Consider the following 18,929-nt stretch of genomic DNA (forward strand, 5'->3'; position numbering starts at 1 on the left):
ACCACAGGGGCTGCTTTTTTATAGATTTGTAATGCTTGTGCTCTAGTCTGGGCAGTGTGTTGAGCTGTGGAGTAACTTCCAGTGGTTCTCGAGCGCATAGAGAATGTTCTATGTTCTGTGCTGTGCAGGGCATGCAGACCTGGCAGAGCAAGGGAATGCAAAGTAACGTGGGTACAGTTTGTTATTTGTGCCACAGTGTTAGTGCAGCTGTATTAATGGGAGCTCAAACTGGACTTCAAAGTGAAACTTAAAAGTTCGCTTAAACGAGGAACCTGGCACAGCCAGCGGATGGGACTTCCTCGAAGTAGAGACTTTAACTCTGTTTCCTTGTTTGCTTGTAAGCTGAGCCACAGCCTTGCGTTGCCTCAGCGCTGCTGGGGGCAGTGCTGCAGAGCAGAGCTCGGCTCCTGCAGCAGCGCTGGCCCCAGCACGGCCCCGCAGGCTGACACGTGTCTGTGTCTCGTCCAGTGTGAGCTACGGTCAGTGTTTACTTACCTGTGACCTGCAGGAGCAGATCCTACACCTGTGTGCAGCGCCCGCGGGAACTTCTGCCACAGAGGGCAGTTCCTGCAGGTGCTGTTTCAGAGCTAAATGTCTTGGCCATTTTATTTGCATCATCCAAAGCAATCGGGCCACAGGAACTGAAGACCAGATTGCATTGAATCACGTTGGGTGTGATCATTATAAGCTAAAAACCCCCAAACATTGTAAAGGTTTTTTTTGGTTTTAATTTTTTTTTTTTTTACATTTGTAGAACTAAAATGCTGTACATTTAAAAATTAAAAGAAACTTGCTAGGCTGAGGCTTTGTATTGCAAATTTTTCCAACTCAGAAACTCCTTACTAAACCATTCCTATTGGAAAGCAGGGAGTGCACTGACAGCAGTGGACCCAGGTTCTCCCTGCCTTCATCTGCTGCACTTGACTTTTCTCCTCGGATGGGACTAGAGCCTGCTCTTGGGACTCTTCTGCAGCAGTCACTTGTGGCTAATGCTGTGTTTTATAGGAACCTGGATTAAGGCACTTTGGCACGGGGAGCTGTGCAGTGCTGTTAAACACCCTGATCCCCTCTTGGGCCTGTGTAAGAGAAGTGTCTCCTCTCCCAGACCTTGCTGCAATCACAGCCTCCTGGTGGGACACTCCGTGGCACCGTGTGGATTCTGGGTAAGCTGACGTGAGCTCTGCATAAAAGTGGGGCTTTGGCTGACTACTACAGTCCCTTGCTTTTCCTGTTGTCTCCTCTGTGCCTGATGCAGCAAAGGCAGAAGACACAGCTGAAACAGTGTTCTTGTTTCTCCTCAGAACTGCCCCCTCATTGCCCCAGCCTTTTAACCTTGCAGCCATGCTGCACGCAGAGCTGCCCAGGGCAGGGCAGGGAGGCCTGCGCTCACCATCTTCCACTCCTGGTTTCAGAGCCGGAAGGCCTGATTCCCCAAGGAACAAATATGACCTTGTGATCCATCAGTCTTGCTTTCAGGATTAAGATCTGAAAGAATTTCTGCAAAATTTTTTGGGAATATTGGCCTGCAAGACAGCTAAAATGCACTTTTTAATTCTTATAAAAGGCTCTGTGGGAGAGCTGAATGGGAAGCAGCCTGGAGCCATAGCAGTAATCCATCCTGTGAATTTTGTGTTTGGGATTTTTCCTATTCTAAAAGAACAGTGTGTGTGATTTGGCAGAAGCTCATGAAGCTGTTTTTCCAGCCCCCATCAGTGTGCTGACTCTTTTATTTAGACTGTCACAGTGAAGCTGCTGACCCAACAGTTCAGGGAGATCTTTTAATGGCCTTCTTGATGCCTTTTTTAAAAATAAAGTCTATTTGCTGGAAAATCACAATCTGTATTAGAAAAGTCAAGAATATTGTAGCATCTGGTGCTGGTTTAGGTTATGTTGGAAAAGCAGGGGTTTTATCCCTACCAAATTTTAGATTTCTTCATAGTCAGTTTTAAAAGAACCCTGAACATAAAAATGTAGCAGTTAAGATGGCACATGAAACATTTGTTTAGCAATTCAAGAACAGTTCATCTTTTTCCCATCTCCCCTGCCCAGAGAAAAGAATGGTTCGGGGCTGACACTCATGAGCTGGCACATGGGAGATGCTGACAGAATCCCTGTGAGGGCTGTAAGAGAATGCAAATAAATTCTCTGGTACTTTAAAAAGAAATAAATGTGTCTTTCAGCCATTTACCCTAACCCTGGGCGGGGCACGGGAGTGTCCCCTGATGTCCTGGGATGGGCTGTGGGGCACCAGAGCTCCCCCTGCACTGCAGGGGAACAAGGAGGAGAACTGGGACTGGAGACTTTTGCTGCCTCTTGAGAACTTCCTGAGTCCAACAAGCCTGAGCTGAAGAACTCATTTAGCTAAAGACATTTTCCACCTGGTTTTGCCAAGGAGAATAAAATCCAAACATAAAATTGAATAAATTTAATACTAAGTTCTGCTGCAGCTGTTGACTATCTCAGACCTCCCCACTTTCCCTTCCTTGCCAAGCTAGGCAGCACAAATCACGTTTACAGTTCCTTTTGCATTGTGCATGTGAAAGGGGTTTGCAGTAGAACAAGATTTTCCCTGTAATCCTCTTAAAATGTCCTTCCTTTGATTGTCTTTTCATCTTTTGGTGTTCTGGTACTTGGATTAACAGCATCAAGATTTATTCCACAAGTCCTGTTTGATAAGCTGCTTTCAAAAATTATTTGCCTACAAACACACTTAATTTGCAAAAATCATTTTAACAGGAGCTGAATTAAGCAGTGTGTATTTCACAAACAAAAAAAAAAGCAAAGCATGGAGCCATGGCAGGATTCTGAGCCAGTCTGGACCACAGCTTCTTCCTTCAGGACACAGCTCTTCCTCTCCTGCGTTTAGTCCCAGATGCTGTAAAGGCTTCTGGCTTTGTTCCTCCTGCCCGTGCCCTGCTGCACTTCAACCCCATCTCTTCCGCTGGTGTTATTCCAGACCGAAGATGCTGCCTTCCCCGGGCGGGCGCGGCTCGGGCTCGGGCAGCGCTGTCGGGAACAGCGGCAGCGTTCGGGGCCGCCATGCGGCGCGGCTCCCCCGGCGCCGCGGGACTGCGCTCACACCCCCTGCCCGGGGCGAAGTTTTAGCGATAAAAATCACAACTCAGTGCTTGGGTTACAAACTGGGCTCCTTTCATTCAAGACACATCCTTTGTTTTCTATTTCGTTCCTTACGTTAGTCAGTGGCAGACGATTTAACGCAACATAATTTACCTGTCTAAACACCTAAAAGCCAAGTACCTGCAGACAGGGGAGGGTCCCCCGACACAGTCCCGAGCCGAGAGCGGGCGCGCCCACCGCGCTGCCGCGGCTGCGCGCCGGCAGCCATGGGGAGCACGGCCGTGATGGCTGTCGGCGCTGCAGCGGCCGTGCCTTTGGACAAGGCAGAGTATCTCTTAACTCTTGTTTATTATACTAGTTTGTAAAAAAAATTAAGTGTCCAAAGCCACGCTCGGCGATCCCAAAGGATACCAAACGTACCGATACCCCGGGTTCCGCTGCTCGCCCCGCTCCGCCTGCCCCGGCCGCCTTCACCCGCACGCAGCGCGGCCGGGCCAGGCCATGCGGCGCAGCGTCCGCCCCGCGCGGCACCGCGAAATGGCGGCGCCTCCCGCCCCCTCCCGCGGCTCCGAGCTCGCCACAGCGCCGGGCGGGCGCACGGGCACCCGGCCCCTCGCCGTGAGCCGGCCCCTCGCCGTGAGCCCGGCCCCTGCTCCTGAGGCCGCAGCAGCGGCTCCGCAGGGCACCGCCCGGCATGGCGGCGCCTCAGCGCGGGCAGCGGGGCGGGCCCGGGGCGGGGCCTGCGGAGCCCATAAATGCCCTCGCGCGGAGCTCCGCGGCCTCTTGCTCCGGGTTGGCCGAGGTGAGTGCCGGTGCTGCGGGCGGCGAGCGTTCGGGAGTTCCCCCTGCCACTTCCCTGGGGGTGGGCCGGGTCTCTGTGCGCGCCCGCCGGCCGGGGCAGCGCCGCGCCGTGTGACCGCCTCGCTCCCGCTGGGCCCCGGGCCCGGCCGCCCTCCGGCCGAGCTCACACGGAGCTCCCCGGGCTCTCGCTGGTGGAGCTGATGACTCTTTCCCCGTCAGAGCGGCAGTGTTGACTATCGCTGTCCATGCCAGATCGTGTCTGATGTACCAGCGAAGCGGCCACTGGCCGGTGCTGACCGTCCGCTGCTCCCGGTGCTCATTGTGCTTTGTTTCTCCGTAGGATGGCGGAGCCCAGAGCGCCTGCGGGATCCCCGTGCCCGGAGCCAGGCCGGCGATGGGGGCACTTCCCCGGCGTGCGCCGGCAGGCCCGAACATCTGCCGGGGCCAGGCGGTAAGTCTGCAAAATAGCTGTTCCGAGCCGAATTAAAACCGCCCATATTTATATTTGCTGTTCCAAAGGAGTTACTGAGTTACAAGAGCCGCGCGTGGCCAGGGCGGTGTTACTGTAGGTAGCAGGTGTGGGTCCCTCCGCAGGAGCCCCGCGGCAGGGGCTGCAGGGCCCCGCACGGGCGGTGGTGGCGGCCCCCTCGTGGCCTGGGCCGCACGGCGCCTGCCGGCGGGGAACGGGAGCCCCACGTGGATACCAGGCCTAGGACTGCAAAAGCAGTAATAATCTGTTAATCTCTTCCTGACGCCTCCTTTTCTGTTAAATGACTTGGCTATCTTGAACTCTGCTCTAGAACACGCATACATTGCTGTTCTCCATTTTTTGGGACTATTTCCCTGTCCTCTACTTGTAGAGCATGCCAGCCATCCACATTTTGGGGGAAGAATTTGCATTAACTGCCTCATTGCCTATAGTTCTACAGGGAAGGTGGGTGTGTGGCACAGCTGCTGGGGGTGTGCAGCCACAGCTCCTGGGGATTTGCTGGTGTAAGTGATGACTGAATTTTTTCCCCATCAGAGCGACAGTGTTGATTACTTGCTGTTCAAGCCAGATCGTGTCTGATGCACCAGCAGGGAATGGCTGCTGTGTCCCACACCCTGGTGTTAACAAATGCCCAAAATATTGAAATCGGGGCCCTGATGCTGATGGTTCCCTTTGGCTTTACTCCCAGGGCACTGAAGGCAAAAGTGAGGAGTTGAGCCTTGGGGAGACCTGAAGTTCAGGCTGCGGCTGACAGCGAAGAGGTGTGTGATGTGGGCAGTTGTCTGGTTTGCTCTACTGTGCCTGAATCTCTAGCAAATAATGGTAAGCCTTTGAAGTAAGTGTGAATCACATTTAATTAAATTTACAAATGGGAAGGGAGGGGGGACGGGGAAGAAATACCTTTCTGCAAGGGAGTTGCTTCCAGTTTATCCCCGCAGTCCGTACTGATGAGTGTTAGCCTAAGTATTGTAAAAGTGAGAGTACAGGAATTTTCCTCCTGCAGAAGCATTGCTTTGAGGTCCTTTGGGCCTCCGGTTCCATCGTGTCCAAAGTGAATCGCAACCAGCAGGACAGGAAGCTGCAAGCTGCCCCTGTGTGAGCTGAGCTGGAACAGCGTGGTGGCTTACAGCTCTGTCCTGTGTGCTTCCCTGCTGCTTTGTGTTCAGAGGGCTCATTTTAAGGGCCCTGTGTGATGGGCAGCCCCAGCAGCTGCCCCAGTAAGGAGCAGGAGCCACTCTGGCTGAAGCTGTCCCTGTGGGGGTGCGCTGGCAGGGCTCCTGTGCCCTGACCCTTGCTGGCCAGCTTAAGGGAGTGCAGAGGATTGCCAGAGTGGGCATGGCTCTGCTGCCTCCTCTGCTGTTGGCTCAGAGTGCCCGCGGCTCTGCCAGGGATGTGGGAGTGTGGCGCAGCTGCTGTGAGTGCAGCCACAGCTCCTGGGGATTTGCTGGTGTAAGTGATGACTGAATTTTTTCCCCATCAGAGCGACAGTGTTGATTACTTGCTGTTCAAGCCAGATCGTGTCTGATGCACCAGCAGGGAATGGCTGCTGTGTCCCACACCCTGACAGGGTCTGGTGCTGACAGTTCCTTTGGCTTTACCCCCAGGGCACTGTGAAGGCAGAGGTGGGGAGGTGAGCCTTGGGGAGACCTGAAGTTCAGGCTGCAGCTGACAATGAAGAGATGTGGATGAGGACATTGTCTGGTTTGCTCCACCATGTGTGCCCCTTTGTCAGGGGAGAATGGTAAGTCTTTAATTCACCTGTGTTCACTGGGTTTAATAAAGAAAAAGGGAAAGAATGCCTTTTTCCAAGGAAGCTGCTTCTGCAGTGCCTTGACCAGTTAAAGTCCCTGGATGTTTGGCAGAGTGGGGATTAGTGTTGCAGAAGGGGCCCTTGTAAGTGCTAAAACCTAAGTGTCCCTATTAAAAAAGTAGTTTCCTGCAGGGAAGTTCCTGTTAAAGTTTTTTCCAAAGATCTCAAATTAAGGGCAGAGAGGTCTGAAAGATTTCAATTAAACTTCAAGGTCATAAATGTAATGTTTTTGTCTTGTCCTATTTAAGCAGTGTTAAGGTACTTCTTGCAAAGTCTAGGAGCTTTTGTTCTTTATAGTTTTTGAGTTCAGTCCCCCCAATGGGAGGTTCTCAATGTCTTGAGAAGTGGATGACAGTCATGCTTTCAGCAATGTGTTTGTAAGAGAGGGATTGTTTTTGGTGTTCTTTTTGTTACTTGAAGATAAACTATGTGACATCTAAAAATCTGTCTGGTTAGCATTTCACTAATTTTTTTAGAAAATGTGCATAATAGAACTTCATCAGATCATCAGCTGTTGCCACTGGCTTGTCCAGTTCCAGCTTGATGTTGCTGTTGAGAGCAGCTGCTCTGTCTCCCAAGAGCAGGATTGTGCCCTCAGCAAAAGCATGCCAAGTACTCAGTTCAAATGGTGGAGTTGGTTGAGCTGACTGAATGTTTCTCTGGCACACACTGCCCTGTTAGTTCTTGTCAAGTCCTGCCCTAAAAGCTCCTGCAGTGCAGTTTGAGTTCACCCTGTTTGGAGTGCTCGGCAAGGAGGAAACTCGTCCTCTTTAGAGAGCAGCTGTCGTCTAGTGGTTTTTATGGGGCTGGAGTGGATTTGAAAGCTGAAGAATTGCTGTTTGTGGTACAGTGGATAGACAGAATGTTGTCTGTTCTTTTGACAGGTTGAGATTTACAAAAAGTTGTCCTGGGTCCTGCTGGAGTATGAGCGTTGTGCTTAAGAAGATGGATGGTTCTGCTGCTCCCATGCTGCTGCCTGGGATCCTCATTCAAGCCACAGCATTCCCATATCCTGCAATAGTTCTGACCTCTCAAAGCCGTCAGGAGTGATGAATTTGCGTCCTGCCAGCTTAGACAGCGGGTGTTACAATTTCTGTCCCCTGGGTACAAGGCATGTAACTGGAGTGGATTCTGGAACTTGCTGCGTGTTTAATGCAGTTGGATGCTTTTGTCGGCAGGGGCTGCATTCCCTACCTGGCACAGATCATGCCATAGCATGCAAGGCAGGGAAGCCTTTCCTGGGAGCAGCTGTCAGCTACTGGGAGGATGGATGGCCTTGTGTGTAAGGAGGGGAGTCAGGGCTTGGTTCTCCCCTGCCATCCAGAAAGCTGCAGTGCTGTATCCCTGGCAGCCTGTGAAGTGGGCAAGGTGTGTCTGGGGTGCTGCAGCACAGTGTGTTTCTGTACTGTTGGAAGCCTGGTTTTAATAAAACCTTGAGTAATGGGTTGGTTTGGCTGGTAACTGAAATTCTCTTGACCCACGTTTAACAGCTCATTCCTAGATCTCACAGTGGTTTGGGGAGTTGGAGAGCACAGCACCAGTGTGCTGCTGTGAGTGGTGCTGGAGCTGCCTGCTGCCTCAAGCCAAGCAAGAGGTGTCTCATGGCAACAGAGCTCCGCATACCCTGGAGCTGGAGTGCGTGGCTGCTGCTGTGCTGCGGGTCTGGGGAGAGGTGCAGTCTGCTCATCTGCATAATTAATCAGTTTCAGTGGTTCTGGGATGGGGCTTGAGGTGTCTGAGCTGAGGATGGGCTTTGGCATGTGTGCTTAGTGGGAAACAGCAATGATGGAAAGTCTGCTATTATTCAACATTCAGAGCAGTCTTCAATTAAACTGAGTAGAGATTTTTCTTATTCAATTAATGTAAGCAGCCTGATCTCTTAAAAGTGCTTACCAGTGAGGGACCAGAACTGCTGCTAATACAATTACCTTCATTATTGTAATGAGCAGACCTACCAGCAAACATTCTGTAGTAGGAGAGAGTGCTTGTCCAATGGGAGCTGGAGACACATGCAGCTGAAACACATTCTTGGCATGTTCTATTGCCTCTGTAAGAGCAGTTGCTCATGTCAGGTTTCAAGCTCTGCTGCTATTGCATGTATGCATCAGGATGAAATTTGAAACTTGGTAGGTTACTAATCCACCCTGGTTGGTACATTACTAATCCCAGGCAACCCCTGAATGCTGCAGGGATGGTTTGGGTACCTGGGGGCACCCCGGGCAGGGTTTGGGCGCCTGCAGCGGCGCTGCGGCCCGCAGGGGGCGCCGCGCTGCGGCCCGCAGGGGGCGCCGTGCTGCGGCCGCTGCTGACCCTCAGGGCGCTGGCCCGCGGGCACCCAGAGCCCCCCAGATCTGCCGCGGTGTCCCAGAGCCCCCAGGCCCGCTGTGGTGTCCCCAGAACCCCCCAAACCTTCTGCGGCGTCCCCTGAGCCCCCCAAATCTGCCGCGGGGTCCCCTGAGCCCCCCCAGATCTGCCGCGGGGTCCCCTGAGCCCCCAGAGCAGCTGTGACAGAACCTCCTGGGGCGTGGGGAGCCGGTACAGACACTGCTTGGGCTGTAGCAGCTATGGGAGACAGACAACTCCGTTAGAAAATCTCTTACTAGGTTGCTTTGGTAAGAGGTGGGGATGAGGAGGTTTAACTGAATTTAAAGCAGTCTGACTTCGACTGGCCCTGGCCAGCTCCCGAGTTTGTGTGCTGGATGGTTGAAGGCGGGGATGGAGCTCAGGTGTGCTCTGGATGAAGGCTGGCCTGCAGCTGCTCTGTGCCAGGAGGGCTCCCTGCAGCAGAGCCACACTGTGCGGCTCTGGGGCTCTGCAGGGCTGGGGCCAGGCCCAGCTCTCCGCTCCATCAGCTGTACAGACACAGACCTTGCTGTTGGTACTCGTGTAACTTTCTAAACTGAAGCCTGGAGTCACTCACTGGGCTGGTATGTTTAAGCAAATGTTTACTTTTCTCAAACAGATCTGTTTCTTGGTGCCATGAGCGTTTAGAGAAAAATAGCACAGATTATTTCTCTGTCTGATGTTGCTTTTAATAGAAATTTTCATACATAAGGGAGAGTTTTAACATTTGTATTCCCAAAGACCCAGGCATATTTTGACTGCATGGTGATTATTATATTCTTTTTAGACCCATGTGTTAGCTGCTGCATTAGTTTGTGGCAAAGCACAGCCCATTACTAATTGCTGCTTCTAATTGCTGTGTTACTTCCTCTCTGTTCAGTGATAAGATTATATGACACATCAGCTGTGTTGACAGGCTTGACATTACCATGGACAGCTAATGAAGCACAACTTGTGTTTGTGAGCACCCAAAGAACATCCAGATTTTGGGACCCTTAGTCTGCTCCAGGCAGTAAGAAGACTTTGTTTTGAAGCAGAGCATTTCTGTCTCGTACAGCATCCACTGCTTTAAACAGATGCTCTGCAGCTATAACTTTTTGACTATTAGACTCTTCCACACCTCTTGGCAGATCCCTTGCAGTGGTGGAGATGTTACTCAGGTCAGTCCTGTGGTTTTCTGCTGATGTGGTCTAGATGTGACGACCTTTTTTGTCATTCCGATAGGAATGGTGTCATCCAGTCTTGGGAAAACCAACCAAGGAAATCTCCTACCTTGTTTCTCTATGATGTCCAGCTACTGAACCATAGTTGTGAGGTCTATAGGCAGCTCTAGTCATTCAGGCAACAGCCTTCCTTTACCATTCACAGCACAAGTCATCAGACTTGTCAAGAATTTCTGGTGATCCCCACACTGTAGAACGTGTGTTGGGACTCATGGGCCAAGTCCTGCAGGCAGCAGAATAAAAGGTGAGCCTACAAGAAGTCCCAGAGAGCTGCACTCGGTTGTCTGCCTGTGTAAACTTGAGATCCCAGGGCAAAGACAGTTCCAAAGAACCTGGAGGAGAAGGGGCAGTTACCTGTTTTCCCCAAAGGTTACCATCCTCTGCTTGTATTGCTCTTAAAACTTCTATGGTGACCAACTATTATTTTCATCAACGAAGAATGCCCCTTTTTATACTACAGTGAACACCCACTGGTGTTCCCAAGGACATCCCTGCAAGCTGTTCTGCTCCTGAACCTCTCCCTGTATGACAGACTAGCCACATTTCCTTTCTGTAAAAGCACACTTGCTTGGCTCCTCACAGGGCCCGCAGACCCATCCAGACTTGGCAATTTGTCTTGCTAGAAATCTGTTGCTGGGTTGATGGTCCAGCATGTCTTGGGCCACATTTCCTTGGCATCTTTAGAGCCTGTCAGGGGAAAAAAACCCCAAACCCTAAAAAATCCCCAAGGCTATGTCAAACCAGAACAAGGGAGAGCTGCTTTCACTCTGGGAATGTAAGACAAGAAACCAAGTTTGCTCCCAGGAGCTTGCTGGGCATCTCCTTCTGAGATGCCTGGACCGAGATCCAACTTTCCTAGCCACACAGGGTCAGTCAAAATTGCAGTATTTATGTAGACCCATAGCTTTCTAAAGCTAAATTTCATTCAGTCTGTGTATCTCAGAATAAGGTGAAGGTGTTCCTTGTAGCTCAGCTGTTGGCAGGGTGATGTGGAGCAGGGCAGCAAGAGTGCTCGACTGGGAGCTGTGCTCTGTTAGCACCCCATGAGTGCTCGACTGGGAGCTGTGCTCTGTTAGCACCCCATGAGTGTGCTCTGCCACTGAGTGCTGGCCCTGGGAGCTGTGCTCTGTCAGTGTGTGCTGGCCCTGGGACGTGTTCTCTGTTAGTGCCCCTCAGGGAATTGCACAACAGCTGCACCCACCTCTGCTTGGTGTGAAGGAATCAGCTGAGTAATGCAATCTCCTTGGGAATGTCCTTCCTGCTCTAGATCAAGAACGAGACATGCCTTGGTTAAATGACTTACCCGAGGTCACACAGTGAGTGACTCATTGGCAGAGGCAGGAATTAACACGGTATCTTTAAATTCCAACTTCCTGGACCCCATAGCTACTGATTTCTAGTGCTCTTCTCTTTCCTCTCCCAGTCTTTAGCCTTTATGCCTCTTGCTCACTGGAGGATTTGCCACACGTGTGATTTCCAAGCTGACAATATCTAACCACTGCCAAGCAAATGAGATGCCTGTTCTTTGCTGCAGACATCTAGTGATATACAAAGAAGCTAACGTTCTATTTCTTATCTTTTTGGAACATTTTACCATGTTATGCCCAAGCTGATGCAGTGCCAGGTCTCCTCTATGCCCATGCCTCCAAAATTGTACATGCTGAAGGTGTTAACCTGTCCTCTTATGTTATTTTCTCTTTTTCTAGAAACATCTTTGCTGCAGTTTCCCTGATGTTGGAGCACTGTCCATACCCAGTCTTAGTACAATAGCATAATCACTTGCAAAAAAAAAGTCAGTGGGTGGGTTTTATAAATCCCAATTCAATGTTCAGCAAGGTATAACATCTGTTGTGATCAATATTTTAGAGCAAGCCTCTTTGATTAAAAAGTTACAGTAAAGCCCTTTGCTTTGTACTGAATAGCTAAATAATTCACAGGAGTGGCTGTAATCTCTCTAAGCCTCTTGCATTTTGAATCAAGAAGAAAATTCAGGGTAATTCTTTAGAGAGGTAGCATAGCCAGCTGGATCGTTGTCCTTAGGAGCTGCTGTACTGGCAGTGAAGTACTTTCCATTCTTCATGGCTCCTAAGGTATGCTGGAGTCAAATCCACCAAAACAAATTTGTCTCCACCAGCTTATCGACACATTATCTTTCCATGACAATGTGTTGATAATCTGGTGGGTAAATACCAGCAGTCAGGGCTGAAGAGTTTTTGGTTTGACGAGTCCACAGAAAGGGACTGCAGGGTGCGCGGCCAGCGTGAGGCGGTTCGGAGGGGCAGGCGATGAGGGGAGAGCAGGGGCAGGAGATGAGGGCACAGAGCGATGGGAGTGGCACAGAACGGGCAGGAGATGAGGGTACAGAGCGGGCAGGCGATGAAGGCACGGAGCGATGGGAGCGGCACCTGCCGCCCGGCCGGCCCCGCCCGGCTCCGCCTGCCCGGGGCCACGGCCGGCCGTGCCCGCTGGCTCCCGGCGCCGCTGCTGCTGCCGCTGCTGCCGCCGGCGCTGCCCCGCCGCCCCTCGGGCTGCGCCGCCCTCGGGCTCTGCTGCCCCGGCCGCGACCGCGGCTGCCTGAGCGCCGGCCTGCGGCCCGACGGCTCCTCCGGGCCCTGCTACTGCGACCAGGCGTGCGCCCGCGCCCTCGACTGCTGCCACGACTACGCACGGGCCTGCCCAGGTGAGGGACTGCGGCCCGGCCTGCCTAGATGAGGGATTCCGGCCGGGCCTGCCCAGGTGAGGGACTGCGGCCTGGCCTGCCCAGGTGAGGGACTGCAGGCCGGCACCGCCGGGCACCACTGGGCTCAGCGGCGCCTGTGGGGAAGAGCCTGGAGAAGAACTGCTGAGAACTGCCCAAGTCAACCATGGGACAGCTCTGAAATAAGGAAGGATGTGGTGAGCTATGTCCAAAAGTGTTATTTCTGCAGCAGGCATTTCACTGGCATGACTCCTGTAACCTTCCACATCCCCGTTGCTCTTCTTCCAGCGATCCCCTGTGTCGTATCTCAGTGGAGTGCCTGGAGTGGCTGTGCAGAGCCTTGCAAGACAACCTATCGAGTCCGGACGAGGCACATCATCCAGGAGCCCAGCAACGGGGGAGAATCATGTCCTGCTCTGGAGGAGAGGGCTGGCTGCGTGGAGTACTGGAGTCGGCAGGGAACAGAGTGCCAGAAGTCCCTCAGTAAGTCCATGGAAAAGTGCCTGGATAGTCCTGGGAGGACTCTGGTTTGGGTCAGCAGAGCTGTTTTTTCCTCTGTTTGAAGGATTGTTTTTAGACAGTGGTATGTTTGCTGTGGGCCTGCCTGGGCTAATTGAGAACTGAGCTCTTTGCGTAGGAGCTTAGACAAGTCCTTCACGGGACAATGGTGAAAGTGGTGCCTACCATTTGCTGTGATCCACTGTGTTCCAAAAGTGAGATGTTACAGGTCTGCTCTGCTCTCACTTATACAAGTGCAAATCTCTGGAAATTTTGGTGAGATTGGCAGATTTATGTCTCTTTAAAACTTCTGTGAGTGAGTGTTGCACACTTATTTTTTTCATATATATATATATTTCTAAAGCTAAAACCCTATGAAATTAAAAGCCCATCTTTTCTGTTTTGCAGACATAACGAGCCTTAAAGCACCATTGCCACTGACACTCTGTACCCTTTCTCTTTGGTATACACAGTCCCAGCATTAATAACTACGGGAGGGTTTGGAAAAGCGAGGAAGAAAAGAGCTGCAGCTGACGGCGGTGAAAGGGCAGGGTAAGTTGGAGGTTGTGGCTCAGGGACTTGGCTGTGCTCCACCCGCAGAGCCTCTCTGGTTGCAGGTGGGAGAGCATCACGAGGAAAACCTTTACAGTCCATATCTTAGCTCCCATCACAACCTGCTCTACAAAATCCATTCTAAGTAACTGAGGGGAGACGATAGAGGAAATGTGGCTCAGCAAGTGCATACCAGACTTGGAATTAGATTAGTCAAATGCTTGACCAGTCTGTCTCCCTATTGGTAAAAACAGATGCCAGTCATACCTGATACTTTTTAAATGTTAGCTGAAAGCCTCAGCAGAGTAGTTTTATCCCCTGTTTAACCTTGTCAAAATTCAGGTACATGACATGTTCTCTTCATGACCTTGGGGAGGGGGATTTTTTGGTGTGGTTTGGTTGTTCTTAATCAGAGGTCTGTGGTGTGGCAGGCGCGTGCCTGCAGTTTGAGCTGAGCTGGCTGTTGTGTTGCAGGTACTGCGTGCAGTTCCAGCTGGTGTCCCTGGCGCCGGGCTGCCGGCACGGCCAGCGCTGGATGAGCGGGCTCCGGGAGGGGCTGCGGCTCTGCGTGGAGTGCCAGCCCCCAGCCCTGCACCGCCCGGGGCAGCCCTGCCGCGGGGACGGCGCCGCCAGCCCGCAGTGAGAGCTTTACCCTTGGCTTCATGTGGAATTTCTGATTCTTCCCCCTCGAGCCGCTTGTTTCAGGGGCACAGTGCACTGCATGCAGCTCTCTGGAGAAATCAGGGGTCTTTGGGCTCTCTGTGGGCAGCTCTCTGCACAGAGCAAGAGTTGATCCAGTTGTGGTAGCTGTGCTTCTCCAGGGGTCAGGGATGGGAGATATTGATGTGAGAAATTTCCTTAAACCTTAAATTATAAAATCCTCAAATCCAAATCCTTAAATGATAAAATCTGGGAAGGGGCACAGTGCTACAGAAAACTGTCTGTTCCTGTCACTGTTAGGTTTTACTTCACATTAGTACAACCTGGGGGCCTCTCTGTGGCTGCTGCTGCTTTACAGGGTAGAGAGGCAGAATCGGCCTATGGAGTAAAAAGGGATGTTGCAGACTAAATGGGATTTGCTGGGTGATTTAAGCCCTATAGTACCTCGTGGTGACTGCTCTGCAGGGGAGGTGCAGCTCATTTTCTCTCACTTTAATGACTGTGTTTCAGGAATCAGCTGTTACACTGGCAGGCGGTGGGGAACCATCGATGCAAGGGAACCTGGAGGAGAATTCGCCGGCTGGACACTTGTTCCTGCCCTTCTGTTCACAGTTTCTTGTTCATCTGACCTCTCCTGGCAGTCCCTGCAAGCCCCAGTGTGCGGCAGCAGCAGAGCCCCAGCCAGAGCAGGGACTGCTCCGTGTCAGAGCCTTTGCTTTCCCTGCCTTTCCAGAGGTGCTGGCTGGACACAGCCACCTGGAATCTTGTGTGTGTGTGTGTGCGCTCCTCAATTTCCAAGGAAATCAGGTGGGAACTGCCAGTCTCTTTTTTTCCCTGAGAGAATCTTGTCTGACCTTGATGATTTCTTGCAATTACTCCTTTCTTGAAAGGAATGAGAATTTACCAAATAACAAATCAAACAAAAAAGGCCATAAGAAGTCAGGTTTAATTATTATTTTTTAAAAGTCTTAATGAAGAATCAACAATGCAAAATAAATTAATCCAAGTGCCTTCTTTTTGTGGCAACAGCACTTTGTGGATACTTCCTGCTCTTGCTTGTGATTCTGTTCCTTCTATTTTCATCCTCCCTGGTCTCATAATTTCATTTGGCCCTCAGTCTTAGAGAGGGTTGATCTTGTGCTGCTGAGGTAATGACAGAACTTAGAAATGTGCTTTTTAAATCTTTGAGAATAGAGACAAACTGGCCCTTGACTTCAGCTTCAAGGAACATCTCTGAGTTGGCCCAAAATGCAATGCAGTCTCCTGGGGCTCTAAATAGGAAGTCAGCTCAGCTGTGCCAGGAGGGCTGACTATAGCCTTGTGTTTTTGACTGGGAAATACTTGAAATAGTTTCCTTATATTCTGCTTACTAATATTAATACTTTTCTATAAATGAAAATAAAGAAGACTGGAGATATTCTCCCAATATCTGTCTGTTTGATTAATGTGTGTAGGGCCATCTCTTTAGCTTCTTAACCTAATTTGTTCCAGACAGGAACTCTCTGCAGTGTGAGATTGAGGTCATTCTGTTTGTCACACCCGGGTGAGTGGCTGGGGCTGGCTCCAGGAGAGTTTTAACGCTCAGCTCCAACTCTAGTCTGGAAGTGGATCACAAACCCCTCTAATGACCATGCTGAAGGTCTTGCAGGGAGACACCAAGGGGCACTGGATTTGTGCTGCAGATGCTGAGGTGTGTGGGGAGCCAGGAGAGCTCTGGAAGCACCTGAAGCCTTTGGCCAGTGCAGTAGGGATTTGAGAGCAAGGCTGTGTACAGGCTGTTTGTGAATTAAAGACTCACAGGGGTTGATCCCTCATCCCAGAGGAGGAAGATTTTAAGGAAAAAAACAAAAGGTCTTGTATTTCACTGTGTAACATAACCTGTCATTAACCTGTGGCCCGCTCAGGAACACTTGCTGGTGTGTGAGCAGAGGGGTGTGAGCCCCAGGGGTGGGTTGGGAATAAATCACTGGAGCATGTCATTTTGGTTTCTGCAGTGAGGATCTCTGTCCAGCTGAAAGCCAGTTTCATTTCTTAGTGGTCTGTAATGAGAGTAGCATTTTGTCACTGGAAAGTTTTCTTTGTCCTGCAGAAGCCCCTTATTGAGCCATCGGCTCCTAAAGAAGGCAGGTGGTTATTTCAGAATGGAAACAGCTATTGGAATAGTTTTTCATTTTCAAAATCTACCCAAACCATTGATCATGGGAAACCTTGCTTTTACCACATTCTTTCAGAATTGAGTAGTGAAGCTACAAAGGATGCAGCTTTTGTGTAGTAGTTTTTAAAAACTATTCTTCCACACGGATTTTCTTTGCTGCTGTCTCATCCCTGAGAGCTGATAACAAATGGTCTTATCAAGAGCTACTGTTGGTGGCATGGTAGGACTGCCAGGCCTTTCCTTCTTTCACTGTGGCCTGGAGATGCAGGAGTATGAAAGATTTAGCCCCCAGGGGACCCTCACAGCAGCTGTGTTTCTGCACAGACTGTCACTGGATGACACAAAACATTGCAAATCTCTGCATCAGCACATCCTAAAAAGGGCTGTGCAGTGTGCTGGCTTCACCTCCATACCTTGTGTGACTGTACAAACAGATCCTGTTGGCAAATTCCTGGGGGAAGTGTGTGAGAGGGAGCAGGAGTGAGCCTTTTGAGTAGAAGGTAATGAAGTTTACTTTCCCTGCAAATGAAAATCAGCTGATGGTGTTGACACATACTGGGTCCTGCCTGTTTCCCTTTAGGAGTTTTATCACCACTCATCATTATGATCTCCATAATTTCTACTCCCTGGGTTTTGGAAAAAGTGAAACTTTGGAAATCCAAAGCAAAACACTGCTGGAAAATGGTTTTGTGCTGTAAACAAGCAGGGCAGCCCCGCTGGGGGAGAGGCTGTTGTGGAGGATGTGCCGTTCCCATGGCAATGCTGAAAACCTTCACAGCAGGGTCTGCCACAGCAAGGGAGAGATGGAGAAACAGAGAGGCCGTGGGGGAACTGTGCTTTTCCTCACCCTTACCCTGTAGTGTCCAGCCTGGGACTAAGCAGTTTTCTTCTGCATTTGAAACAGGTCGTGTTTAAAGACCATTTTTTACATGGTATCTTCATAGGCCCATCAGCTCCCTGAGTGTCCTGGCATGTGGGATTGCATTCATCTGAAGAATGAGGATCTGCTTCCTTCCATAAGGAAAGGGCCTGGCACATTTAGAAACAAAAGATAAACTATGCCCAGAAATGGAGCCAAAGGTAAAGAAAAAGAACAACAAAAAATTTAATTTTCTTAAAGAGCTGTGTTGTTCTAATGATGAACTGTTCCTTTTGCGAGTTGAGCATATTCTGCTGGAATGGCAGGAGTTAGCAATACTTCTCCATAACTGAGACTATTCTGTTATCTCTAGCTTTCCAAACTTTTTTTTGTCCTTTATTCTTAATTTTGAGTATTTTGAGTCTTTAAGTATTAAGATCACTGACTCTCTCTTCTTTTTTTTTTTTTTCCTTTTTTTTCCTTTTTTTTCCTTTTTTTTTTTTTTTTTTTTTTAAGAACACTCATCCCCCAAAAGGTTTGGGTAGCACATGCTCATTATTGCTACCTGGCCTTATCTGAAAATGTCAATAATTTGATATCAGGCTCAGCACTCTGATGTCTCCCAAGCAGTGCCAGCTGCAGCAGGGTGGCAAGGCTGGGACCTGTTCAGCTCCTGGCCTCTTACAAACTGCAGCTCTTCTCTGTTTCACCGTCTCAGCTGTCAGCCCTCACCATTCCTGTGCAGGGCCCCTCAGGAAGATGCTCTGGATGCTCATCCTGTCCTGCATCTACGTGCAGCGAGCAGCTCCTCCGGCCTCTCCCCTGATCTCATTAAAGCTCTGGTTTTAGCAGTTGGGGATTTGTAATTTTTTTGTTGTTGTTGCTGCTACTGCTGGTTTTCTGCATCACCACTCATTCTTATAATTAAAGTGACAGCTCTTGAACTAGTGCATCAAAACAGCATGATTTAGTCAGAAAAGTACTGGGAAGATCATCTCTAATCAAACAACAGTGATTCATGTTTAACTAGGTAAAGGCAAACCTTGGATCCTGCTGGCGCCTGGAGGAGCCTCCCCAAGGACAGGGCGTTGGTGGCAGCTAGCACACCTGGGCCCCACTGCTGGGGTTCATGGTGGAAACCGTTTGACATGGCTTGTGCTTGTGCCAGGGCTGCAGCTGACAGCTCTGAACCTTAGCAAAGCTCTTCAGACCAATTTTCTAGAAGCTATAAGGAAAAAAAACAAAAAAAGAAATGTAAAGGAAATTATTTTGGTTTGAAAATCAATTGATATTTCCCAGTTGGCTGGACATTACTTGTTTCCAGAAGTCCAAGCTCTTTGTTCCCTGGTCTCTTGGCATCACAAACCAGGCATGCCAGTCCTGAAGGAATCCCAGTGCAGAAATGTCAGGTGTGGGTGATGTTTGCAGCCACAGGAATGTGTGCCCTGTGGTGTGTGGGGCAAGAGGGGCACAGGGCTGCGCAAGCATCCCGAGAGCTTCTGACTCTGCTTGCTCTACTCCCAACCTTCATCTTGGTCAAGTTCTTACCCTTCCTCCTGCTTTTTCTGCTCTGTGCTGTGCTGGCTGCATTCCCAGGGCTGTGGGTACCCAGTACATGCACATCTATCTGTGTGTCATTGCTGTTTGTGTAAATGTCCTGTGGCCCCCCCATGGCAGCTGCACATGGGGAGGCCTTTAAATCAGTCCTGATTACAATGGCTGCTCTCCAGCATCCTGGTCTGCAGGGTACAAGCATCCTGGA

At 50.4% G+C, this 18,929-nt stretch overlaps 1 protein-coding gene, 1 long non-coding RNA gene and 3 other non-coding genes across 5 annotated transcripts; all 5 read left to right on the top strand.

Moving 5' to 3' along the window:
- The first annotated feature begins 4,066 nt into the window (after positions 1-4,066).
- LOC128936192 (small nucleolar SNORD12/SNORD106) lies at positions 4,067-4,151 on the top strand. The gene has a single exon (XR_008482983.1). It is a non-coding gene; the product is annotated as a small nucleolar SNORD12/SNORD106 (small nucleolar RNA).
- Positions 4,087-7,623, top strand: LOC128936006 (uncharacterized). Its single transcript, XR_008482971.1, has 4 exons — positions 4,087-4,330; positions 5,058-5,191; positions 5,974-6,110; positions 7,064-7,623. It is a non-coding gene; the product is annotated as an uncharacterized LOC128936006 (long non-coding RNA).
- LOC128936190 (small nucleolar SNORD12/SNORD106) lies at positions 4,867-4,957 on the top strand. Its single transcript, XR_008482981.1, has one exon. It is a non-coding gene; the product is annotated as a small nucleolar SNORD12/SNORD106 (small nucleolar RNA).
- LOC128936191 (small nucleolar SNORD12/SNORD106) lies at positions 5,813-5,903 on the top strand. Its single transcript, XR_008482982.1, has one exon. It is a non-coding gene; the product is annotated as a small nucleolar SNORD12/SNORD106 (small nucleolar RNA).
- Positions 7,624-12,070: 4,447 nt separating the features above from the next.
- Positions 12,071-15,573, top strand: LOC128936133 (somatomedin-B and thrombospondin type-1 domain-containing protein-like). The gene is made up of 5 exons (XM_054274876.1): positions 12,071-12,425; positions 12,732-12,926; positions 13,415-13,493; positions 13,968-14,132; positions 14,664-15,573. The coding sequence occupies exons 1-5, from the start codon at positions 12,071-12,073 to the stop codon at positions 14,779-14,781; spliced, it is 912 nt and encodes a 303-aa protein (XP_054130851.1). The 3' UTR covers positions 14,782-15,573.
- Positions 15,574-18,929: the final 3,356 nt, after the last annotated feature.

This window comes from Melozone crissalis, unplaced genomic scaffold (assembly GCF_028551555.1).
Source record: "Melozone crissalis strain CALT ecotype California unplaced genomic scaffold, PUWL_Pcris_2 ptg000017l_1, whole genome shotgun sequence".
In the NCBI taxonomy this organism is placed as follows: Eukaryota; Metazoa; Chordata; class Aves; order Passeriformes; family Passerellidae; genus Melozone; species Melozone crissalis.

What these genes read in the sequence shown, in the direction of transcription:
- LOC128936133 (XM_054274876.1), top strand. Translation starts at nt 12,071, where the DNA reads ATGGGAGTGGCACAGAACGGGCAGGAGATGAGGGTACAGAGCGGGCAG. An exon ending in GACGGCGGTGAAAGGGCAGG is followed by an intron (nt 13,494 to 13,967) that starts GTAAGTTGGAGG and finishes GTTGTGTTGCAG; the next exon opens with GTACTGCGTGCAGTTCCAGC. An exon ending in GACGGCGCCGCCAGCCCGCA is followed by an intron (nt 14,133 to 14,663) that starts GTGAGAGCTTTA and finishes ACTGTGTTTCAG; the next exon opens with GAATCAGCTGTTACACTGGC.